Raw genomic sequence first — 25,987 nt, 5'->3', positions numbered from 1 at the left:
ACCCCGCGGGGCCACGCGGAGGCGGGGGCGTCGCGGGCCGCCGGCCCAGCCCTGGCGCTCCGGCCGAGTTTGCGGCGCGGTCTCCGTGGACGCTTGGGTTACCTGAGCCGGCAACCACGTCAGCGCCACATCATCTGGGCTTTTTATATTGCAAGGAAACAGGAAAAGAAGGAAGAAAAAGCTCTCCGGAGTGAGCCAATCGCAGGCAGACGGCGCGGCCGGAGAGCGGGTGGCGAACGGGCGCGCGGGGCGGGGGCGGGGGCGGCGCCGGGCCCGGGGGGCGGCGGGGCGGCGGGCCGGTCTGCGGCTGGGCCTCGGCGGTGGCGGCGGCGGCGGCGGCGGCGGGGGAAGATGCTGCAGTCTCTGGCCGGCAGCTCGTGCGTGCGCCTGGTGGAGCGGCACCGCTCGGCCTGGTGCTTCGGCTTCCTGGTGCTCGGCTACCTGCTCTACCTGGTCTTCGGCGCCGTGGTCTTCTCCTCGGTGGAGCTGCCCTACGAGGACCTGCTGCGCCAGGAGCTGCGCAAGCTGAAGCGGCGCTTCCTGGAGGAGCACGAGTGCCTGTCGGAGCAGCAGCTCGAGCAGTTCCTGGGCCGGGTGCTGGAGGCCAGCAACTACGGCGTGTCGGTGCTCAGCAACGCCTCGGGCAACTGGAACTGGGACTTCACCTCCGCGCTCTTCTTCGCCAGCACCGTGCTCTCCACCACCGGTAAGAGGTCCCCCGCGCCCCGGCCACGCGGCCAATCTGTCCCCCGCGTCCCCGGCCCCTCCAACCCGCCTACCCCCTCCCCGACCACCGTGGCCTCTCCAACCCGCCTACCCCCACTGGGACCATCCGGGCCCCTCCAACCTGCCTATCCCTAGCCGGATTACCGCGGCCCCTCCAACCCGCCTACCCATCCCCTCCGCCGCGTCCCCCTCCTGCGGTGACTCGCGGAGAGCAGGCTCCGCCGAGCCGGAAGCCGGCGAGGTGGCTTTAGAACGTGACTTGGGTGTTGCCGCCCGTAACTCTTGGGAAGTGGTCCCTGGACCCTTCGGCCTGGGTGGCTGCAGGGGCTCCATGAGCTGTGCTCTTTTTTCTTGATACCCTACACCCAACCGTACGGTTCGAATCGGTACCATCCTGGCCGCCGCGCGGCGAGGCAAGGGGATGATGGAAACTATGCATTGCTCGGAGCGCTGTCACCTCCTGACCCCATCCCGCTGGGCCGAGGCTGCAGGCTCTAATAATAAGGCGGTAAAGGGTCACCTTCTGGATAATGCCTTCTCTTTTGATGATAGATATTTCTGCTCTTTTCTCCCTTGAGGGCGGTTTTAGGGGTAGACGCGTGACATCACTCTGCTCTTTCGGAGGTGACCTCTGAGCGGACAGGCCGATCCGGTTTCCTTTTAGAGTAGGAGGAGGGATGAGGGAAAGGAGCATCCGATTGCCTATGATCTGGCAAAATGGGGGCACCCTGATTCAGCAGTTTTTCAACTTTAGGTGTGCGAGGCCACCCTTAAACTTGGAAGCGCCACTTGCCAGCAGGACACTCGCGAACCGAGGAGCGTCCTCGGATGAAGGCAGAGGCCGGGCCCGTGCCCGTGCCCCAGGGCGCCGTCCCTCTGCTAGAGTAGATGAATGAAGACTGAATTTTTCCAACCATGGCTAAATAAGGCACATACACCTGGGTAGAGATATTTATAAATTGGTATTTAGATCCTGTAAGGTATCTCGAGCGTTCAGCGCAGGCCTGGCTTTTTATCCATGAGATCAAATCTTTGAACAATCCGTCTGGGCTTGCACAAGGTCACACACTTGCTAGTTAACCGGTGTAGTCCTGGAATCTGGGCCTTGTGATTTCCCTGCCTGGAATACTCTGTGCCCCCGCCCACCACTACCACCTTTAGAAGTGAATCAACTTTGTGCTACTCCAACTCTCCCTTCTCCCCACCCCTTTCCACCTCCCAAGGTTTATTGTTTATAAAACCCGGTTGATTGTTGTGGTTATTATTTGGTAATGAATAATAGTACACTATTCACATAGATCATGTAAAACAGTGATTCGGAAGTCTGGGGTGAATTACTAAACTGATGTGTTCACTCTGAAATAAACAGAAGTAGAATCCTAGTTTGTATTGTGATATTTTTTAAACTATGTTAAATGTACCCCTAAGCAAAGACAGACTGTTATCTTACTTTTTAACTTTGCCAGCACCACTCTTTAGGTGTATTTCCACTGGAAGGTTCTGTTCCTCAGATCATGTGAAAGTCACCATGCCTTTCCTTTGGAGTATGTTTGTGCTAAATTGAGAATCATTCATTCTCTGCAGAAGTGTTTCCACTGGGTCACAATGTTGAGGAAACATTGTGAAGAATGATGATAACTTTTAGTACTTTCTAAGTAACGGTATTTTAAAGATAGAACAAGAGTAAGAACAGTGTTATGAGGAAAAGAACATGTTTGCTGTTCCTGGGTGGGATTTTCCATCACTGATGCGGCTTCTGTATAATCTCAACATCATGCGTCTAATTAAACGTCAAAAATATTAGTTTCCGTCTTGAATAGGCGATTATTTCCCAGATTCCCTCCTTCCCTTTTTTTAATTAGGAAAATCTGCAGTTCTTGTAAAAAAAAAAAAAGAAAGAAGTGTGGGGATAGATGTCTTATTATTGGTATTCAGATTGCATTGTAGTTACTAGGAAGGCCTGTATTCATGGAAGACAAGAGTTCATTTAGAAAATCAGTGCAAGGGGCACTTAAGGATAAACTAGATGAAAAAGGTGCCTCCTGGTCTATAAAATTAGCAAATCAATGAATTCTTGTCATTGATAGAATACAACTGAATTTATTAATTCAGATAGAATTCAAATAAAATTTAGAATTCCATCCTAAGTCAAAGATACTCTTCCATTGGTTTTGTACTGTTGTCTGACACATTTGATGTTCTGTATGGTATCAAAACACTGGTTTTGTGGTAGAGGATCAGATAATTTTTAAAGTAAAGCTAGTGTACTTCATTACTAGAAAAATATTTTCTGGAAAAGTACCAGATAACTCAAATGAATTGGAAATAGTTCATGCTTCTCTTTCAGGTAGATGTTAGACATGCTGTAGTTTTTGTGTTGTTCGTTTTAACTCTTCTAGCACTGTTGATGGCAAATCACTGAGATAATTGTCGCCCAGTCAGTCAGTACAGCCCACGCCTGGCTTATCCAGAGTGGTAATGTCGGGCATTACAAAGACCCTGTTCTTGGTAGTCGTCACTGTAATACAGGACCATGAATGCACTTATGTCAGAATCTTCTCCCAGAAAGGACAAGCTTTCATTTCTAGAAGCAACTGGGTAAAGTCTTCATGGTCTATTTGGAAGAAGCCTTAGGTTGGTAATTTAGCAATGTTGCCTTCATTCTCTGCTCTGCCAAGGACTCTGAGTTATTTCCAGCAAAGAATTTAACATTTCTTTACTTCTCTTTGATTAAAAAAAGATATAGCAACCTCTACATAGGAATCATATAAGAATGGAAGGAAGAGAGCGTACACTTTCCTTTTCAGAAGGAAGGGCTGTATAAAAATAAAAGGAGGTGTTGTAGACTGAGGTAAGTTATACTGTATTTTTTTTTTCAAGGATGAAAGAAATAATGTCTAGGTGACACTTGGGGAGTTAGAAATAATTTTTATTAAAGTTATCTTTAGTTGCCATAGAAAACTTTGAGCAATCTCATTCATTCTTTTTTTTTTCCCTTAATTTTATTTATTTATTTTTTCCCCCAAAGCCCCAGCAGATAGTTGCATGTCATAGCTGCACATCTTTCCGGTTGCTGTACGTGGGACATGGCCTCAGCATGGCCAGAGAAGCGGTGCGTCGGTGCGCGCCCGGGATCCCAACCCAGGCCGCCAGCAGCGGAGCGCGCGCACTTAACTGCCAAGCCATGGGGCCGGCCCTCTCATTCATTCTTAATGTCAACCTACAAAAACAGAAACCGGTGTGAGAGGCAAAGCATTTATTTGAGATCAAAGAATTGCAGTTCGGGGTACACAGATTCAGGTAGAAACGCAAATAGTATCCCAATTACAGGAGAGGGGCTCAGGGTTTTTACAGGAAAAAGGTCTCGAGGATGAGGTGAGTTGTACTGAGGAAGAGTTCATTGGTGCTAGATGAGGTGAGGCCAGGTTCATAGATTGGCTTAAAATTCGATCATCGGACAAAAGGCTAGAGTTGCACTTCATTGATTGGTTAGTGATCAGTCATCAGCAAAGTCTAGTTCCGTCAGTTCTTATAGACAGGATATTCTTGTCCTTACTGACTTCTTGGAATGTTGGTGGTTTGGTCTAGTTCGAAAGATAAAGAAAACAAGACCTGCAAGGCAGTTCCTCTGAAATGGCTCCAGCTCTATTGTCATATGGCTCCACTCATGTCATCTTTCACATTAAGAGCAATTTGTCATGTCAGTTTACTGTAAGTTTGCTGCTTTCTTCATCCCCCTAAGGGTGATGCTAGAGCAAGGCTATATCATGATGATGAATGGTAAAAATTTTGTATGCGTATGAATATAAAGCTGCCGCTATCTTCTGCTGCTTTGTAAATGTGGGGTCTACCTGATAGCGTGTCAGTCCCTGCTTCTGTCCGTTGTGGGCCTGATGCCTGTCATCAGGATGCTGCCTTACCCTGTTATGAAGAGATGTTTTGAAACTCTCATTTAAAGTGCTCAGAAAAGGAACTTCTTTTGGCTTCTTTCACAGCGGCCTCTGATTTAGTCTGGTGGGGACCCCCTACAGCATTGGGAGTTTTCAAAAAGAGAAGGCGGGAAGTGGTAATGGGGGTGCTGGATTGATCCTTACTTTCAAATTGTTTTCAGTAGGAGAAATGTTTTATTATTAACAACAGGTATTTCTTGAGCTTTCAGAATAGAATGGGATGGGCAGACTATGGGTCTTGGGCCAAATCTGACCCAACAAAACAAATCTGTTTTTGTGCAGCCCGAGGTAAGAATAGTTTTTGTATTTTCAAATGGCTGGAAAAAAAATTTTTTTTAATTTTCCTGACACATTAAAGTATTATGAAAATTAGATTTCAGTGTCCATAAAAAATTTTATTGGTGTACAGCCACACCCATTTGTTTCTGTATTGTTTATGGCTGCTTTTCAGTTACAGTGGCAGAATTGAGTAGTTGTGACAGAAGCCATATGGCCGCAAAACCTAAAATATTTACTACCTGGCCTTTTGCAGAAAAAGTTTGGCAAACGCTGCTTTAGAATAATACTTGGAAGGAACTCTAAGTCAGAGGAGTTCTAAGTGCTTTACTTCTTTTTGGAAAAGTTTCTGTAAGACGATTTAGCTTCTCAGACTTCTTTGTGCTGTTTTTTAAGCGGAATGCAATATTTCAGTTATACACTACCACCCGCAGCCACTTCCCACGCAAATGATTGTTTATTATAGGATGGCACTAGTTTTTGGTCAAATTTACAACACTGCCTTTTTTTTTTTAACGGTGACAAAGCTACCCTTCACATTGGGATTACTTTATCTAAAATGTGCGATAAATACTATATTATATTTGAAACAGAATGACAATGAGGAAAGAAATTCCACCAAAAACAAACAAGCAAACTCTGTGAGCAGAAAGAGAGATCTGAACTCCCACGCACTGAAGTTTGCACTCTGTGTTCACAGGAGAGCCTTTGGTCTCAATTTGGAGCCTTTGTATTTTGATTCTAACATTTAATTATCTGGTTTTCAGGCCCCTAACAGATGAAAGAAGGAAGGGCACAGCTACAGACAAACATAAGAGAAAGGTCATGAAAAACAAATACATTAAGAACCAGAAAAATAAAATGGTATTTTAACAAACATTTATTGAACACTTTAAGCGAGCCAGGCAATGTTTACGTGTATTGTCTTCCATGTATTACAAGGGACTGATGAGGTGTAGGTGTCATTATCCTCACTCTGTAGGGGCTGAAACTGAAGTCTGGGTTGAGTGACATTTCTACCTAGCTCACAAAGGTAGAAGTGACATGACCTTGATTTGAATCTAGATGTGTCTGATGTAAGAACTTGAGCTCTACCTAGTGTCCGGGTGTAAGAGGTTGTTACCGGCTGAATTGTGTCTCCCCAAAATTCATTTGTTGAAGTCCTAACCCCAGTACTTCGAAATGGCACTCTATATTTAGAGAGAGGGCCTTTAAAGAGGTGATTCAGTTAAAATGAGGATACAATGAGAAGATAGCCATCTGCAAGCCAAGGAGAGAGGCCTCGGAAGAAACCAAACCTGTCAACACCTTAATCTTGGACTTTTAACCTCCAGAACCGTGAGAAAATAAATTTCTGTTGTCTAAGCCACCCAGTCTGTGGTACTTTGTTATGGTTGTCTAGCAAACTAATATAGAAGTATTGTTATTTTTTTTTCAGTTGCACAAAAACAAACATAAAAACAAATACAGGAGCACGAAGCAGAATTTTTAGGTGTTTATTGTTGCTGTCAGTAACTTCATACGCCTGAATAGGGCATCTGTGTTTTAGAACACAGTATAATAATTGACGTCCTTGATTTATCAAGACAAATAACTTCACCATGCTTCTGTTTAAGAAGGCGGAGAAGTGTATAATAAATCCTAGAAACATTTCCACCCAAGAATGGTCAAAAACACATTAGTGTTTAATGTGTAAACCCATACCTGTCTATAAAAAATCAGTTCTTTAGTATTTTGAAGGTTCTTTTTTATCAAAACTATAAATTTGCTGTTATCTATGCCTATTTTATGGCATCTGGAACATACTGTTATGTTACTATTATCAATGATTATAACTTGAAAGAAATTACCTATTTGCTTTTATGACATAAATGTAAGTCTTGTCAAGACTTCAATCTGATTGTACCTGTAACTTAGTGGGAAATCTGGTGCCTTTGAGGACAAGCTGTTTTATGGCGCTGCTTGTTGAACTGCTCTTGGGGGCAGAGCATCTGTTGTCTGTCAAGCAGAAGAGTACTGTGAGGCTGACACCTGTGAAGTTGCTGGTGCTCAATTATTCTGACCCATAACAACGGCGATTTCATGTGGATCAACGTACCACAAGTTGGTTTCAGGGACAGAGACACCGCCTACATCATATGCTCTCTGGCATGGTCACAGTTGCACTGTGCTAGATTTTATTCTCGAAAGATATCATTGGACCCCAATTGTAGTCAAATCCATGAAGTACTGAAGTGCTTAACATCTCCGTTGACTGTTGTGTTCACCTTGCCTGCTACTGGCAGGAGACAAAGGTGGTCTCTTTATGGAAAAGCAGGCAACTTGCGGGGTGTCTTCTCGACTCTCGGGACAGTTCTATCTCCTGGGCTCAGTTTGTGCTCTGACTGTCTTTGTTCATTCTGGGCGGATTCCTTGTCCTCAGAGTTGGTGGCTACTCGCTGTTAGTGCAGGGTTGTGCCCTGACCCCAGGTCAGAATGAAGGTGGAGGGGGAATTGGAGGTGAAGGAGAGTACGTCTGAAAGGACTGTGTGGCTCTCTCCCTGGGCATGAATCAGACCAGCATGGCGTGTCTGTTCTTTTCTAGTGGAGTTCATGATTCCCTTCGTTAATCTGTGAAATAGAATCAGTTGTTATATTAAAGAGATTAATTGGGTTATGTTAGACATTGGTAATGTTTTCTCACTGGCTACTATCTGTTGGTCCCGGATCAGATTCTGTTTGCATTGGCCACTCTGGCTGAGGTTGACGGGCTTTGTGAAATAAAGCCTGCACTCGGAAGCCTTAGTGGATTCAGGTATTGGTACCTGGTGATGAGCTGGGGGCAGAAAGCTTCCAGGGAACTCTGAGACCCGGGTAACGCGGAGTCAATATAACCATGGCTGGTGCGTGCAGAGCAGAGAAAGCAAAAACGCGCAGAATTAAAAAATGCTAGTTTTCATTTCTCTGAGAATGGTCAATGGATTGCACATTAGAAATAAGAGTTGGAGGCTCTAATTATAATGCTCATCCCTTGTTAATGCTTAGGAGGCATTGTGACCCAAGTTAAACTGTTTACTTGAGTTGATGCCTCCGTCCCCTTGCCACTCAGCGTTATGGAAGCCTCTTGAGGTCCCTGCAGACCCTGCTTTCATTGTTTTTTCTGCAACACAGTCTGAAGGAGCTCTTTAGTTCAAATATGCACGGAGGAGGGGAGGAGGGGAGGTGGGAGAGGTGCCCGGATCCCAGGAAGGCGTGCTGCCCAGGGGCATGCTGAGCTGGGCACACACCGTGCTGGGGGCTGTGGAGAAACAGGTTCTACCCTCTGTCTTCCCCATTTCTTCCTGCTCTTTCCACCAAACAGTTACCGTCTGCCAGCTCATTCCCACAACACCTTGTATACCACTTATATCGGAATATTCCGTCTTCTATTATAGCACTTATCACCTTGTACTGAAATTATTTGTTTTCATATCTGTCCTCCCAAAAGAGTGGTCTTGAGGATGAGCACTGTCTCGGCCTTACTTTGCATCCCTCGCGTTCAGTAGGTCCTCAATAAGTGCAGTTTAAGGCACATTTCTTCCCCTGTCTGAGTCGGTTTCCTCCTATGTGAAATGAGGAAGGTTCTAAAGATGGTATTCATTTTCAAAAGATAGAATTTCATGGTCTTGATGAGGAAACAGGGGCTCACATTGCTTGAATGACTTTGAAGTTATTACTATAGAAACAATTCTGTTGAGTGCCTCACCTATCCTAAATGCCCTGTGCAAGGCCCCGAGTGATCTGAAGAGAGACGAGAGGCGTCCTTTCTGCAGCAAGTATTTATTGAGCCCTTGGGTTCACAAGTACTGCTCTAGGCTCTTGGGGATCTTGCTTTCCGGGATGTGTCCATCTAGTAGGGGGAGGGAGATACAGTAAACAAGATAAGCAAGCAAAATGCACAGTATGTTACATGGGGATAAACTGCTGAGGAGACACATCCCGCAGCACAGGGAGCCAAGGAGATACAGAGTGTGTATTAGTGTGTGCTTGGGTGTGGGGGCGGGGGGGTCGAATTTGAGTAAAGAACTGAAGGAGGTGAGGGTGCGTTTTACAGATATATGGGGAACTGTGTTCTAGAACAGAATCCCATATTGGAGGTACAGCTAGAAAACCATTGTGGCTAGAGCTGCGTAGGAGGGGGAGTGATGAGGTCAAGGGGAAGGAAAGGGGCAGATGGTGTAGGACATCCTAGGCCACTGCCAGGTGTTTGCTTTTCTCTGAGGGAGGTGGAAAGCACTGGGACATTTTGAGTGAAGGAGTAACATGATCTGACTGAGTTCTAACAAGTTCACTCTAGGAGGGCAGGGGTGGAAGTACAGGGCCTAAAGGGGGCTTACCAAACCCAGGTCAGGCCTGCTGGTGGCTTAGAGCAGGGCGGTGGAAGTGGTCAGATTTCAGATACGCATTGGTGGTAGACCAACAGGATTTGCTGATGGATTGGATGTGTGTGGATTGGATGGATGGTGGCTGGAGGTGTGAGAAAGAGAGAAGTCAAGAATGACCCCAAGGTTTTTGGTCTCAGTCCCTAGCAGTGCAGAGACAGAGGGAAGGCCGAGGAAGGAGCAGGGTTTGGGTGGAGGGTCTCGAGCTCAGTCATTTGCCTGTTAAACTTCAGATCCCTACTGGGTGTTCCAGGGTCTACAGGAGGCATCACTCACTCTAATGTGGTGTCCAAGGGCCACATGTAGTTAACAATGCTTCTGTTTGTACAGTGTGCCGTGATTTCAAGTTACATGTACCACGTGTGTCATTTAGATAAATGACTGCAGAGGTTGAAGAAGGCGTTTGAGGGGTGGTATCTGAGCTTGGCCTTGAAGGAACGCCAAGTCAGTAAGTAGAGAAGAGGGAAAAGGTATTCCAGGTTGAGAATGTGAATTCTCTGAGCTGAGTTGCCCTTTGATTGATACATTTAATGATGGTTTAAACTACTTCAACTTCCAGGCTGAGAAAGAGTATCTAAACTATCATATTGTTTTCCAATTTAATATTATGTAAGGCTGTGTGGAAAACTGGGGGTGGAAGGCAGAAAGATTTGCTTCATATTTTCTTAAATTTAACAATAGTATATTTAGTATTTCATATAATTTTATTTATATATATTATATAGTTCAATATAAAATTTACATTATATATAATCCAGAGAACAACGATAAATAACTATCTTCAGTATGTTTTTTAGGAGCAGCTAACATTAAACAAAGTTACCAAGGAATCAATTTAGGTCATTTCTCTTTTTCAGAAGTAAATAAGAAAAACATGGAGCCGGCCCCCTGGCTTAGCGGTTAAGTGCGCATGCTCCGCTGCTGGCGGCCTGGGTTTGGATCCTGGGCGCGCACCGATGCACCGCTTCCCCGGCCATGCCGAGGCCGCGTCCCACAAACAGCAACTAGAAGGATGTGCAGCTATGACACAGCTACCTATTGGGGCTTTGGGGGGAAAAAAGAAAAAAGGAGGAGGATTGGCAATAGATGTTAGCTCAGAGCCCGTCTTCCTCAGCAAAAAAAGAGGAGGATTAGCACGGATGTTAGCTCAGGGCTGACCTTCCCCACAAAAAAAAAAAAACATGTTTTTTTTTTTCCACAAGCGATCTAATATTTTAGGAGTCTATCAGCTTCAAGTAAACACATTTACAGTTTGTTAACAGATGGGAAAACTATCATGTGACTCTGAAAAACACCTGAGTAATTTTCATTTCTTCAGTATGTTTTTGAATTTGCCGATTTACTGTTTGAAATGATGCCATTAGAATAATACGGCTCCCAGCTTGTCCTTTAGAGGATGTTAGAGGGTGATCTGAACATCCTCCTCTTTTCTCAAATACTGAATTTTTGATGTCGCCTCAGCTTGTGAATAACAGGAGGGAAATGTCTGAAGCTAGAATGAAAAGGTTAAAACGTTCTTGTAACTAAAATTCTTCGAATGTTTGAACACTGGTTACCAAGGTACTCAATTATTTAAAGACCATGGTTAGGTGGATTAAGTTAATTAAAGAAGCTAGAGAGATTCTTCCGCCGCTGCCTCCATGTCAGCCCGGAGAAATTCTGAGCAGGGAGAGGAGCCCCCACATCACGACCTAGCTGCCCCCCAGTGCTGTGACACGAGCTGTCACAGCCCAGCAGCCTCCCGCCCACGGCCGGCCTGCACAGGTGCCCCGCTCGGCGGGAGGCGCGGATCAGCCCCACACGCTCGCACCCCGGAGCAGCAGGGAAGAGTGCTGTTGTGTGGACAAGCAATCTGCCATCCGCTACGCCCGTCTTCTGCTCCCCTGCCTCTGCCATGCATCTCATGTTTAAAAATCGAACCAGTTGGAAAGAAAGAACAAAACTGAAATTACAACAACAAAAATAGCAAACTTCTGTTAGTAGTTTATGAAACGTGACCTAAACCTACCTTTGTTCTTCCAGCAACTCTGGCCGAACCCCTATTATTTGTAAATAATCTGAATGAGGCTAAGAAGACATATTTAGCACCTAAAGTTGCTCTACGAGATTTCCTCTGCTGCTTCATGCACCACTACGTTTTATGTGTTGATCTGTGCTGGTCATCTCCCACCGTGGCGGGGCTGGGTCATGTTACCCAGGCTGGTGGCGCAGTGCGTGTCTGAGGAATTTCTTCTGTCATCTTGGTCTGTCCCTCTTCAGTGTCCCAGGCCCCACACACGGCCAGTGAAGGGCAGGAGTACCTCAGAGCAGTGTTCCCTCATAGCCGAGGGCAGGGCTGGCTTTGTCCTCACCAGGGAACTGGTGTGAAGCACCATGAATTCGGTCTGATGTCATCCGTGATATCAGACTGAATTAATGTTACAAAAGTACAGCCTGATTGATTGAGTGGAAAGTGAGAATCATGAATTATTTTTAGGGAGAATTTTGCTTTCCAATATATCAAATGACCCTACATAGACTAAGTAAATCTTGCTCAGAAGCGTTCTTCAGGGGACTTTAAAAAATTAGCCCAGGGGGTTTACGTGAAAGGTGTTGGAGATGGGAGATGTAAAAGCGTTGATCTGGGGCTTGGGAGGCCTGTGGTCTCTTCAGGAAAGTCATCGTCAACAAAAACTCATTGATAATTTCTCTCGAGCTCAGTCACTTCATCTCTACAATGAAAGGGCTGAATAAGATCCTCTTTCAATGCTAACATTCTGCGGAGCGTTTGCTGAGGACTTATCTACGCTGTGTCCAACATGTGGGGACACATAAAAAATATTGTAAAGGGATAATCACTGACATCAAAGAGCCTGCAGTCCAGCTGGGGAGACTAAACTAAAACATAAAACTCTTAGAGAGCTGTGCAGGGGGTAGACACCTCACTGCTGAACTGTGTGTGGCCCTGGTACCAGCTGTAGGATTTTGAGGGGGTGACCAGTGTGGGTTGACATGTTCAGAGAAGCTTCATGGAGGAGGTGACTTGAGATGAACAGCAGCAAGGGTAAGGTTTGGTCAGGTGGTGCGGAGGAAAGAGGGCTCTTAAGGAAAGGGACATATGCTCAGTGCAGATACCTGAAGAGCCTCGAGCCTGGCCTTAGAGAGATGGTGAGGATGCTAGCCTCACAGAGCGGAGAGCTTCCGGTTAGCAAGCAGCTGATGAGAGGCATAAAGGTGGAGCTGCACAGCCTCTAATCTGGGAAGTGGAGTTTGCACTTGACTCCATGGGCAAGAGGGAGCCGCCGTAGGTTCCTGACCAGGGTTGGCCAGACCCCAGACTTCAGGTGTGGTTTTGGGGGACAGAAAGGGAGGCTCTGGTCAGCTAGGTCCCTAACCCCAAATTCTCATGGATTCAGCTATAAAATGATAAATAGGCTCTCAAGGGTGTGGCCATAAACGTTACGTGTCATTAGTATGTCAGTTAGTTACAAAAGGGCATTTCTAAGTAGTTTTGAAAAGTTCTAAGTAGAATAGCCATTCCCCAGATCATGTTTATACTATTAATTGACTTTAAGTACATTCTTTTTTGACGTACTAAAATCTCGATCTCAACCCAGTTCCTGAGTGACCAAGCTATAACTTGAATGAAGCTTTTGTCTTTAAAAGAAACACAGATATTATAAATACAGTTCTTTGTATTTTGCTATTGTTGAAGATGATTTCTTAGTGCATTGGACTCAGAATAAGGATGTCTGGCTTCTCTTTAATCCCTTAGTATTTTCATTTTTGCTTAAGGGCATCCAATATTAAAAGTCAGTTCTTGCTTCACAAGGAATCTGAGATGGCAGAACTACTGTGTGAAAACTCATAAATACTTGGAGAAAAAGGCCTCACTTAGTATAAATCTTTAAATTTATAATCTTATTGTTTTCTTCCCCATCAGATGGGATTTTGTTTTTAACCACACACATGATCACACTTGCAAAGTCTTCTTTTCCTTCTTGCTATCTTATTCAAAAGCTGGGAACTCAAGAAGTGAGATCCATATTGAACCCATATGTGCACAGGTTGTTCTTTTAGGCAAGGTGTTTCCATAGTTCGTAGGAAAGTCTGAGAGAGATATCGGGATTTGGAAATGTTTGAAAAGCAAAGCAAAGTTGATCAGATTTTTTATTCTCTTAAAGACCTGCCATCTAACCTCTCAGGATTCCCTCTGGTAAATCTCAACGTCAGACACACTCCCCCTTCCAGGTCTCCTTAGTCATATGTACTCAGAGCAGTGAGAGCACCATAGAAAACGGCTACATAGCTCGCTTGCAGCAAATGAGAGAGCTTTGGCATTGCCAAAAGACTTACTTTTAAAACAATTAGAGTAGATTAAATATTATTCCTATAATAATGTCACCCGTACTTCCATTCTAATATGCTTTCTTGAAAAGGAAAAAACCATGCATTACCTCTGGCCCTGAGAATTATGCATCATCCACAGTCTGTCTTATTTATACCTCTGTTGGTAATGAGTAATTCTAATAGGTGTGATGGTTACTAAAGATCATAGTATTTCCCTTTGCTACCAAATGGTGGGGTTCTGACAACATCAGGGTATGGCCACGAGAGTGTGCCGCTCACTGGATGTCTAATGTTTGTTTAGCTGTTGGGGAAAAGGATGACAATCATGGCTGTAAGGTACCAAGTTTAATTAGGCCCACCTCATTACGTTTCTCCTTAATGGTAGGATTTTGAGCACAACAGTTATTAGCTCACAAGCAGAAAACATTAACTCTAGCTCCTGCCCTGATAACTTGAAGAGAATGTGCAGTGGGTGAGTTCACCGTGAATTCAATTGAATTTCTCCTTGCTTGTATGCACGATGGTTTTGAAAGCCCTCTCCCTTCTGTCTGAATGCAATAACGTCATTCACCCTCATCTTTCTACTTTGCATGTTTTAAAAGGTGGCATGCACTGGGGTACACAGGGAGACAATTCATTTGTTTTCTGGTTTTTCCAGCCTCCTCTCATTTCCTCACCTGTGAAATGAGGCTGGGCTAGACTCTAGCTGTGTGTTCCTAAACATCCTCACTGTTCTCGTTTGTTAGACTCATTCTGGTGTTTGGTCTCGTTAGGTGCTGATAGGTTCTGCCTCTCCCCCAGGAAGTGATCCTCCATTTCCCATTAAATGCAGAGGTAGAGAGAGTTGTGTCATCCAGAAACTTCAGCCACTGAGACTGTCTTCTAGTTTGGTCCCCTTTGGTTCGGGTGGAGGGAACCACTGTCATAGTCCCTACAGAGGTCACAGCTCAACCTGGCCCTAGACCTGAAAGCCGTGACCTCCAACAACACAAACCAGACAGCAGCTGCCCAAGACGCCGTGACAAAATGTCCTCCCTCGTACTTGGTTCCATGTGCGTACTGCTGTGCTTGTGGGAGAAGGGAAACGTGGCTTTGTGTTCTGCTCAGTGGGAATGTGACATTTGGCTGAAGAGCTTCTTGGCATGGCTTAATATGTGCTCTGTCTACTCAGTTCAGGCAATGTTCTCTTTATTCCCCAGAAGGCTGCTGCCTAAGTTAATGATTCCTTTCATGATGTGTTCTGCACGAATTCACTTTTACATAGACAGAGTTGTCCTGTTTTCTACTTTTTTTTTTGCTAAAAATATCAGCTCTAATTTGAAGCTAACAAGTTTTGACATGCAAACAACCAAATTACCTGATTATATCAAGGAAAGTGTTTTATTAGTGACTTTGACCAGGTAGGATGGTAAGGTCAGTGAATGGGCTAGAGGCCTCAAGGGTCCATTTTTTCATAACCTTACCAATACTGGATTTCATCTTTTTTTTTTTTTTTTTTAACTGCCAGCAGTCCTGTCGAGATCCAATGTAGACACTGCTGCTGGCTCTCCTGGCGTTGGTTTGTCCCATTTGCTGCTTGGACTTCACGAGGGGATCTGGTTCAGTGATTCCAGTAATTACGACGGCTTGCTGACCACATGCTGCGGGCCATGCACTGGACATGGCTTCTTTGTCCTTAATTGGGTGCATCTGCTCACCATGCATTGATTTTGCAGGTCTGGGCTGCTCTTTCTGATTATCCTGGGGTCTGTGCCTCTTCCAGAAGGAGCCCAGTATGCAGCTTCCTGACCTGCAACTCTGCTTTCTTTGTCCTCCAGCTTTTTTTCTTCATCAGGTTTCTTTGCTGTTCAGCTCTCAGCATTTAGTTTTGGGGAGCTTGTCATCTCTTGAGCAGTCTTTTCCTTTAAAGGTATGAGCCAGAAGGGCATACTGGCTATTCTCAGGAACGCCCTGAAACCCATCTTCCCAATGTCTAGTGTGGACTTACAGCTCCGTATCAGAGCTTCCTCCTTGGCCCTTACAAAGGCGAGGTTAGTTATCCTTAACTTTGCTCTGATTCCCTATGTCGTGTCAGTGAAAACTGTATTGATTGCTAATGAGTGAATCGTATGGAAATAACAGTGAGATCCTTGAGAAATATGGAGTGGAGAGGAGGTTAAAGCAATACTGGCTCATTTTGTGACCTTTAAAAGTCTACCCTATATTAGATGGCCTTGTCATTTGCATCCTTGTGACAGGTATGAAACAGTAAAAAGTATGTAAAAAAAAAAAAATTAACATTTTAAGAAGAAAATTCCATTAGAGTATGTATTTATAGGGTTCTTCCCCAGGGCATTTTCATGTAGGTCAGTACATTAAAATAAGCCAGATTAACACAATATGCTTGGGAAATGTTGATAGCCCGGTAAACCTAATGTTTGTTTTTCTGCTGAATTCAAGAAATGTTCTTGAATCTAAGAATATCTGACTTGATTACATTCCTTAAACTGTCAGTTTTGTAAGACGGAATTTGGAGTCCTATTTGATCCTTTATTCTATAGAAGAATAAAATCGTGGTGCGAATTGGTCTAAAATCTTGAATAATAGCCTGTAAAATATTAAATTTACTTAGTGTTTAGGGACAGTCTGAAAAGGCAACGAGTTTTGGTCGTTTCTGGTGTCTAAAATTCTATGTTTTGTTTTTTAGAGGATAGTTTTTGTTGTTTTGTTTGTGGTTGGGGGAGAAGATTTGAAAGGAGGGGACACAAAAAGCACCTGATTTAGGAAGAAAACTCAGCCTCGTTAGTGGTGGTGCCAGGGGAAGCCCATTTCAGCTTTCAGTACAGTGAAGGGGGGTTAGAATAGTTAGGCGTCCACAACAAAACAGTTGCCCCACTATTTACTGATTATTTGCTGGGTACAAGACATTGTGAAGACAGATGTTTAGCAATGACAATGAATAAGATAAGGAGGGGATAATAAGAAATATATACACTCAATAAGAATATGTACATTTTGATACTGCTTTTCAATTCTTTGATTGTTAAAGTGTGCAGATAGCAGGGCAGACCTTAATTATCCCTGTTTTACAGAAGTGAAATCTGAGGCCGGACGGTGTAAATGTCTTGTTTAACCAGAGGCAGTTAGAAGTGGCAGTAAGGGGACTCAAACCTGAGTGCTCTGACAGTCCTGGGAGGCTCTTCCAGAGAGTCAGCGAGGTTTGCACGCCAGGGTATTAAGTAGAAGCAGGGCTCAGGGGATTGTTATGGCCACTCAATGTGCGCTGTGTATGGTGCCTTTAACTTTAAGTACCTTGGGTTCTTGTTTGGTAATTAGGGTCACTAGGAGACCTCTGCTGTTGCTAATCATCCTGTACTTAGGCTTCCTTCAAATCACCAAATGAAAAGGTGAAAGAAAATCAAGATCATCTCTTGGGAGTAGACAGATGCCTGATCAAGTTTTTCAGTTTGCCAGTGTGTTCTCCTGAGGCATCTGAGTATCAAGTGGTCATTTTGTCCAGATGGAGCACTTTAAATAGAAAGAAATAATTGTTTCTTTCCAAAGTTAAATTGACGTATTATAACCCTCATTGGTGCTTAAGGCGTCTACCCTTGGCCCAACTCCAAAAGAAGAATGTTTAAATGTAAGTGGTTCTCTGGTCCAACCTATTCATTGTTTAGGCCACTTCTTTAAAATGGAATTCTCTTGAGGTGGGGGGAGGAGCCCAGAGGATTTTAGGGCAGTGAAAATACTCTGTATACTATAATGATGGATACATGTCCTTATGCATTTGTCCAAACCCACAACACCAAGAGTGAACCCTAATGTAAACTGTGAACTCTGGGCAATCAATAATGATGTGTCAGTGTACGTGTATTGATCGTAACAAATGTACCACTCTGGTGGGGGATTGGTAATGGGGGAGGCTATGCATGTGTGGAGGCAGGAGGTATATGGGAAATCTCCATACCTTCCTCTCAATTTTGCTGTGAACCTAAAACTGTTCTAAAAAACAAGTCTTTTAAAAAAATGGAATTTTTATAATAGCTGAAGTAGGTAAATACTCATATGTTTTTCAGGAACCACTTTAATATTCTGTTAATAGCAATTATCAATTTGTGAATGGAAAAATAAAGATCTTTTCTATGTGAATGTTTTAGGTATATACCTGTTTGGGTGGAAGTACCCCTGAGGGTAATTTCACCCTGGCAGAGCTCTATAAATAATGACATTCACCTGTAAAATAAAAGCCATAAGTGTTCATTCAGGCCACAAATATCTTTTGAGTTCCCACTGTGAGCCAGCCTCTGCTAAGCTTGAAATATGGGAATAAACAGAGCAAATACGATCCTTGCCCTAAGGGAACCTGGAGTCTGGTTCCAAGACCATCACATTTTTGTTGCTTTTCATACTTTTGAATGGTTGAATAAAAATGGAAAGTTTAAGCCAATAGAACATCACAGCTCTATATTTTTTATTTGAAATTTTGAAACTTCTTCACATGTGATCTGGTTAATAATATGTTAATGAGCTGTGAAACCAGTACGGGGTTTTTGTTAAAGATTAATCTATGGATTTGCTGCTGCGAAGTGAAATTCGTTCATTCCCTCTCTCATTCATTCATTCATAATTGCATAAAATATCTTGTTGGCACCTACTATGGGCCAGGAACATTTTTAGGTGCTGAGGAATATCAGCACCTGAGTAATGTAGACCAAAATTCCTGCCATGTAGTATACATTCTAGAAAAGAAGAATGGCAATATCCAATATAAGTAAAATATGAAATTATAAAACATTTTACATAAAATAAGTGCTAAGGAAAAATAAAATAAAGCAGGGAAGGATGATACAAGGTTTGCATTGAGGGGAGCATTGTCGTTTTATATAAGGTGGCTTGGTTAGGCTTCTCCGAGTACGTGAGTTTTGAATAAAGACCTGAAGTTGGTGAGTAAGCCAACCATATGGATAATTGAGGAAAGACCATTCCAGGCAGCAGGGACAGCACATGCAAAGGCCCTGAGTCAGGAGCATGCCTGTCATGGAGCTAGGAGGCTGGTGTGATTGGAGCTGAATAAACAGGAGGGTGTAGTAACAGATGAAGTTACATATGGGGGTGATATCATGTAGGACCATATGCGCCATAATAAGGACATTAAGTTTTATTGTGAGTGAGTACGGTAGAGCACCACTGGAGGATTTGAAACAGAGGAGCAACACGATCTGACTTTTTCCCCAGCGTCACTGTGCTGCTGTGTGGAGAATAGAGTATATGAGGCTGGAGAGATCAGAGAGACCAATTGGTAGACCATTACTGTGATCATCAGAGAGATCTCAATGGCTTGGACCACAGTAGTAGAGTGGAAGATGGTGAGAATTGGTCCAATTCTGGCCATTCTTTAACGGTAGAGCCAATAGGATTTGCTAATAGAATGGATGTGGGTGAAAGAGAGGGGACAAGAAGAGACGAGCATGACTGTAGTGTTTTTGGCTTAAGCCACAATCAGGTGGAGGCGCCACTGACTGAAAGGAGATAAATCCCGTAGAAGCAGATTGGGAGGTGGTGAAGGAGATCCAGGAGCTCAGCTGTGGACGTGTTAAGTTGAGATGCCTGTGTGACGGCCAAGTGGAGATATTGAGTAGGTGGTTGGATGTGTGAGTCTGGCTATCCAACATTAGAGGTCAGAAGGAGGAGGAATCGAATGAGAAGACTGAGAGGTGATCAGTGATGTCACAGGAAAACCAGGTGATTGCCATGGCCTGAAGGTCAAGTGGTCAGTGATAGAGGTGTTGCAAGCAGGTGTGAGTAGCTGTGTCAAATGCCGCTTGATAGGTCAGTAAGGTGAAGGCTGAGACCGGCCATTGGATTTAGCAATGGTAAGGTTAGTGGGTTGCTGGAGGTAAAAGCCCAATCTGAGTTTGAGTCAGAAGAAAATGAGAGTGTCTTTCAGTAGGAGAATGAATGAATAAACTGTAGATATCCAGATAGTGGAATGTTATTCAGCGCTGAAAAGAAACGAGCTGTCAAGGCATAAAAAGACGTGGAGGAACCTTAAATGCATATTGCTGAGTGAAAGAAGCCAATCTGAAAAGGCTGCATGCTGTATGATTCCAACTATTGAACATTCTGGAAAAGGCAAAACTATGGAGACAGTAAAAAGATTAGTGGTTACCAGGCATTGGGTGGAGGAGGGGGAATGAATAGGCAGAGCACAGAGGATTTTTAGGGGAGCAAAACTGTTCTGTATGTGTAATGATGGATACATGTTATTATACATTTGTCCAAACCTATAGAAGGTACAACACCAAAAGTGAACCCTAAGGTAAACTAGGGACTCTGGGTGAGAATGATGTGTCCGTGTTGGTTCATCAATTGTAACAAAGGTACTACTCTAGTGGGGGTTGTTGATCATGGGGGAGGCTATGGTTGAGTGCAGTCAGGGGATTTATGGGAACTCTCTGTACCTTCTGCTCAATTTTGCTGTGAACCTGAAACTGCTCTAAAAAGTAAAGTCTATTAAAAAAAGAGAGAGAGGAGAGGAATTGGAGGTAGGAGGTAGATCATGGTTTCTAGTTTTGCTACACAGAGGAACAGAAAAATGGGCAGTAGCTGGCAGAGAAGTGGTGAGTCAGGAGGAGGGTTATTTTGTTTAAGATAGGAGAGTAACGATGCTTATGGAAAGAAGGCAGGCCTGCTGGGCCGTGTCCTTGGATAGGTGAATGGGGCTGGCACCTCATGCCTAGAGGGAGAGCTGGCCTCCGAAACAGAAGAGAAAGGCTGGGGGTCATTTTCACGGGTGGGGAGATGTGCTAGTGGGTTCTTGTGGAAGCTATTTTCTGTTGGCTTCTGTTTTTTCAGTGAGATGAGAATGTAAGGAGAATTTGAAATAAAAGAACTTTTAAAAACTCACCGATATACCTCACCAATTTTTCTGCCCATCTCTCAACTTTTGCTATCCTTTCTGTTTCTTTCAGGCTAGGCAGTCAGCTCTTTCGAATTAAAATTTCCGTTTGGCGGTGGAATTTTATCTTTTCTTAAACACAGAATTACCAAGCTTTCCGTGGGAGCTTTCTGACTGTGGTGTTTCCCAGGGTCTGCCCGGTGATGAGATTTTGATCAGAATAAAACCTACACAATAGGAATTTGGCTGATTTGGTACAATGGAATGGCTAGAATGTAATGTCGTTTTTGGGAACCTCTGGGTTAAAAGTAAATTCAATTCAGTCATTTGAGGAGCAAGAAACTCGTTTTACATTTTAAATGGTGCTATTTTGGGGGGCTGATTAGACTTGACGTTTAAGGCAAAGATTCTCAGTGGCTGTCGGAGAGGAAAGAAATATGTAGTTTGTACTGTGTTATATTTTATATTTATTATTTATCATACAAATTTTAAAAACTAATGTGTGACAGAATGTTCAGGGCTGTGGAAAAACGAAAAACACGAAGGGTTATCTCCCTGCCCCACCCAGCAGAAGCAGGACCCTCTCCCACGTTGGGTTTCTTTTTGTTGTGTTGTTTATCCAAAGGGAGCGTTGATTTAAAAAGTTAGTAAAAAGTTAGTAAAATACTGGTTTGGATACTCAGCCTGTTAGCTTACATGTCTTAAATGGTAAAATGAAGCCAAATAAGTGTCTGATTTGAGATGCTTAAAAGTGGGGAGACCCCATTGCCTCTTCTTCCCCTGACTCTCTAGGGGGCCTGCCCTAAACGGGGAGCTCACAGCAGCTCTTTCCTGATGTCACACAAAGACGTGGGTTAGGAAAGGGTGAGGGAAAGAAGGACAAGTGACTCTCTTCTCTATCTCTTTTTTTTTTTTTGATGGTCATTTCCGAAAAAAAAAAAAGAAATGATCCGCTCAGGAAATTATGGTTTAGCAGAAGAGAGAATGTTTCTCTTTCCTAAGACAGGGGGCACTGCAGAATCAGCCCTGCTGTGCAGCACCTTTGTGAAGTGTTGACAGATTCCGGAGGCTGCAGAGCGGTGGGCGCCGAGGAGACTACCAGCCGCTGAGCCTCCGCTCGCAGAGGCTCTCCTGACCCCCTGCTGCCTGAGCCGCCCTGTTGTGCAGGTGCGGGGCTCTGGGGATCCAGCTGGTGAGGAGCAGGACGTGATGAATGGACCAGCTCTGCCTCCAGGGGCTCGATGACTAAGCTGAGCCACGCTCAGGAAAGTGTTTATGCCAGAAGTAATATTTTTAGAGAGGCAGGAATTCACGTGATTCTCCCAAGCAGCTTGCTCTTACTGCGTTCGCCTCTCTGGGGTAGGATGTGTGTTCACAGAAGGGGCAGATCCATTTCTCCTGCTACCTCGGGGTAAATGCCCACAAAACAAATGATACTGCTCACTGTTTCGGGAAATGAAACAAGCCTAATGATAGTTTCCTCTGACCAAAGTCTTCAGAAGACTTCTCCCCGAAATGTTGCACCCACGTGAATATTTACCCACCACTCTTGGCTCTGCGGTTGGGCCCCAGTCTTGATGCACCAAAAGAAGAGGCGAATATACGGGGCTTGAGTTTGTCATTCCTGTGACCTTAAATCAGGACCAAGATCAAAGAAAAGGCTAACATTGACTTAGTGCTTGCCCACCTCTTTCTTTCTTATATGGAGCATTTTCTAACCGTTAATTTCTTATTATTTATACTGTTTTGCATTTTTTAAAATGTCCTCTTTTTGTTTCCACAACTACATTTTTCATAAGACAAGAGAGCATTGGCCGGCCCTGTGGCTTGGTGGTTGAGTGCGCGCGCTGCGATGCTGGTGGCCCGGGTTTGGATCCCGGGTGCGCATCGAGGCGCCACTTCTCCGTCCACCCTGGGGCTGAGTCCCACATGCAGCGGCTGGAAGGATGTGCAGCTATGACATACAACTATCTGCTGGGGCTTTGGGGGGAAAAATAAAATAAATAAAATCTTTAAAAAAAAAAAAAAAAAAAGAGAGCATGGATCTGGTCCTGTTTCCTTAGAAGAACCCACAGCATCTAAAAGTATTTGGTACCTAATAGGTGTGTCATAGAGATTGAACATCACAACCAAAGTGTATTTCTGCTTCTTGGGTTAGATACGAGAGTGGTTGATTTTCCAACTTGTATGTTGCCTAGTTGAATCTCTCTCTCCCGTAAGACATACCTTCCATTTTACCAGAAAGCTTCCTTCTCTTTTATCTGCCAAGAATATTTACAGTTAGAAGAATCTAATGTCTGATAAAGCATTGAACATTCTCTGTGTATTTGTATTGAATACTTGATCTTCCCATTAATATCCTAGGGAAGAGAATCAATGCCTTTTAAGCTGTCCAGTTTTTAAAAAAGCAACTTGGAGGCAATCAGTCATCTCATGAACTTGGCATTGTGGTTTTTTCCCCATGTTTGCTTGGTTTCGGTTTTGGTTTTAGTTTTGTACTCCTGACTTTTGTCCCGAAAACTCCTTCCTGAAAAGCAGTACTGAATGCTGGTTCCTTCTTAAACATATGCCAGGTCAGAACTCACCTGATAGAGACCCTCCATAGGGCTTTTCTTCCTGCCTCTCTCCTGCCTTATGCAGCTAGTGACCTGGGTTTTGGGATGAATGGGAAAGAGACTGATCAGAAATTGAGCACTGCGGGGGGAGGGGAAGTTACTGCTGTTACTCCAATATTCTCCTTTTTCAAATGAAGATTTGCAAAGGGACTGTAGGCTTTGTGTCCAAAGAGAGATCTGACGTGAGAATTCTCTTCTCCATACAAGAAGACTGGAACCCACCCGGGTGTGTGGGAAGCAGCAGTGAGAGAAAATCATGTGATACTGGTTTGAAGAGTTAAACATTTTTGGTGACATTTGAATAAATGGGAAATATGTTCCTCTGATAAAATATAACTTTTTTGCACCATGGATAGTTTTGAAAAGGCATGGAAACGTTTATAAGCAATAGCAATTGTGCAGTGTTGGTGTCAGTGTGCTTGACTCTGACTTATTGCCAGGTGGGCAGGTGAGTAATAAATGAGTCACTGGAGTTCTTGCTGCTGAGCTCCCAAGGACTGTTGGGAAGCCCAGCCTTGCTTTAGCCCAAGTGATTGGCTTGAATTCAGCCGACTCATTATATTTCTCATTTCATCCCCATTGAAAGACAAAACAGATTTGGAAGTAATTAATTATAGTTAGATGTTAATGGTAGAATGAATTGGTGTCAAAAGTTATTTTCTTATGATGTGAACCAATTTCCCCGTGATGGAAATTTGGTTGCATTTTACATATGTAATTTTAATCTCTTAAGTAGGTACTCTTCCCTGTAAGTTGCTCCATGAGAGTGGTTTTCTGGAGAAATGTTGAGAATAAAGGTCAGGTGTGTCTCTTGTCTGCCTGGAACAGCCTCTTATGACTGCTCTCCTCATGGGCGATGCTCTCCCGGATTTCATAGGCTTGATTAGCCTGGCACACAAGGCCCTGTGCTACAGTTCCAGAGATAGAGAGATGAATAAGATAGAGTCCCAGGAATCAAGCATGTCTTAGAGAAACATGTAAACTGAGCATCGTAATGCAGTAGACGATACCAATTAAGATTGTTTTCAGCTGCAATAAACAAAAATCCCCACTTAGATAAGGTGGCTTAAATCGATGGCGGTTGGGGTTGTGTAATTTTTCTCACGTTATAACATCTGGCGGGGAGAAGTTGCTGGCTTTGGTCTAGCTGCTGCATGTGGCAGGTCTCTGGTAGAGCTTCCTGCCTGCCACCCCTTCATCCTGTGCTACTTTCATCCTCACGCCAGCCCCTCAGCGCTACAAGATGGCCACTCAGCTCCAGACATCTTGATGATAAAGGCAGGAAGAAACAAAGGTTTCCCCAAACCAGTTTCCCTCCAGCAGGTTTCCATTGATATCTCATTAGCCAGAGCTGTGTCTTGTGGTCACTCCTGGCTTCCGGGGTGACAAGGAAAGGAAATGTGTAGCTGTGCCAGCTCTGGTAGAGTCGGGCAAGGACAAGGGGTCTTGTGTGCCGTGAGGGCTGTCACAGCAACGTGTGTCAAGTGCCGCAGGAGCATGAGCAGAGACTAACGCCCGAGGGGCTTGGGACAGGTCAGAAGATGAAAGGGAGCAGCGTGTGCAAATCATGCAGGTGTGAAGGGCAGGGGCTGTTCTGGGAACGTCTCCTGGTTCTCCTTGATCCAGCCATGAGCAAGCAGTGAGGCTGGACATATTGGTACCAAGAGTTCACCTGAGAGGTCTGAATTTTAACCTTTTGCAGTGAGAAATGGTGGCGTGGGGATGGGCAGAGCGGGAGAAAAGCCAGTAGGGGCTCTTTACAGAGGAGGGACGATAGAATTCTTAACTATAAGACTACAGTAGTGACAGAGAAAAAGGAATAAATTGGGGAAATTCTTCCAAAGTCAGTGGCTCTTGGTGTCGACTTGAATGTTAGTGGGGAGGCAGACAGAGTCAGGGATTACTCTAAGGCAGCTGGTGGATGGACCAGGGAGCCGTTCTCTGAGCTGGAGAATCAGGTGGGAAAGCTGGTTTGAGGGGTGAGCTTACTAGTTCAGTTTTAGGTGCGTTGGGTTAGAGATAGCTCTGGTACGTCCCTGGGTGGTGGGGATTGGAGGACTGGGTTTGATGACAGAAGTGGGGCTTGGTGTATATCTAGATTAGGGACTTCTTGTGGGGGGCGGTTGGGGCGGGTATGTAGGTACTAGTTGAAATAAAATGGCTGGGTGGGAGTTGGGGTGAGAGAGTGGCCCACTCACTGTACGCTGACTGGAATTCATGTCGGTACATGAGTTCATGATTTTACATTTCCTCCCGAAGTGGACCGTTTTCTCTTGACGAGCTCTAGAGCCAGCTCCCTTTTCACACTGCACTGCCTCCCTTGCTGTGCTTCTCTTTCCTTATCGTGGCCTCGGACTGTGATACCTGTTCTTCCCTGTTTACAGAAGTCAGGGGAGGAGGGACGGAGACCTGGCCTCTTACATGGGTGTGGGCTGCCCACTGGGTCTTAGATCAGGTAGGCAGGAGTAGCCAAAACTGTTGCACCTCTCCCTCCCCATTGCATGGCTGTGGTGTGGCTGAATCCATATATACCACAGCTAGCAGCAGCTCCAGACAGGGCATCATTTAAGTCACCTCATCCCCCCAGGCATGCTCAGGGTCGAATATTTAGTATGTGGAGGGAAAGTACAAGACAAAATCACCTGTGCTGCCACAGTCCCGAAAGAGCAGTTGCAGTTCTCATTTCTTTATAATAAAACTGCTACCCATCTCAGGGGTTTGCATGGTGCTTCTTAAAAAGATATCCAGTAATTCATATAGTCAATAAATATTTATTAATATTTAGTAAGTGCACCCAGCAACTTTTCTGGG

The 25,987-nt window shown here is 44.4% G+C and overlaps 1 protein-coding gene across 1 annotated transcript in view; it reads left to right on the top strand.

The window, feature by feature from the left end:
* Positions 1-336: 336 nt before the first annotated feature.
* The window catches only part of KCNK1 (potassium two pore domain channel subfamily K member 1), a 45,927-nt gene continuing 20,276 nt past the window's right edge, over positions 337-25,987 (top strand). The window contains exon 1 of the mRNA XM_058543011.1: positions 337-706. Coding sequence (XP_058398994.1) covers positions 352-706 — 355 coding nt within the window. The 5' untranslated portion in view covers positions 337-351. The remainder of the gene's footprint in view (positions 707-25,987) is intronic.

The sequence above is a fragment of the Diceros bicornis genome, chromosome 6, assembly GCF_020826845.1.
Source record: "Diceros bicornis minor isolate mBicDic1 chromosome 6, mDicBic1.mat.cur, whole genome shotgun sequence".
NCBI classification, from domain to species: domain Eukaryota; kingdom Metazoa; phylum Chordata; class Mammalia; order Perissodactyla; family Rhinocerotidae; genus Diceros; species Diceros bicornis.
This window is presented reverse-complemented; position numbering and strand designations above follow the sequence as displayed.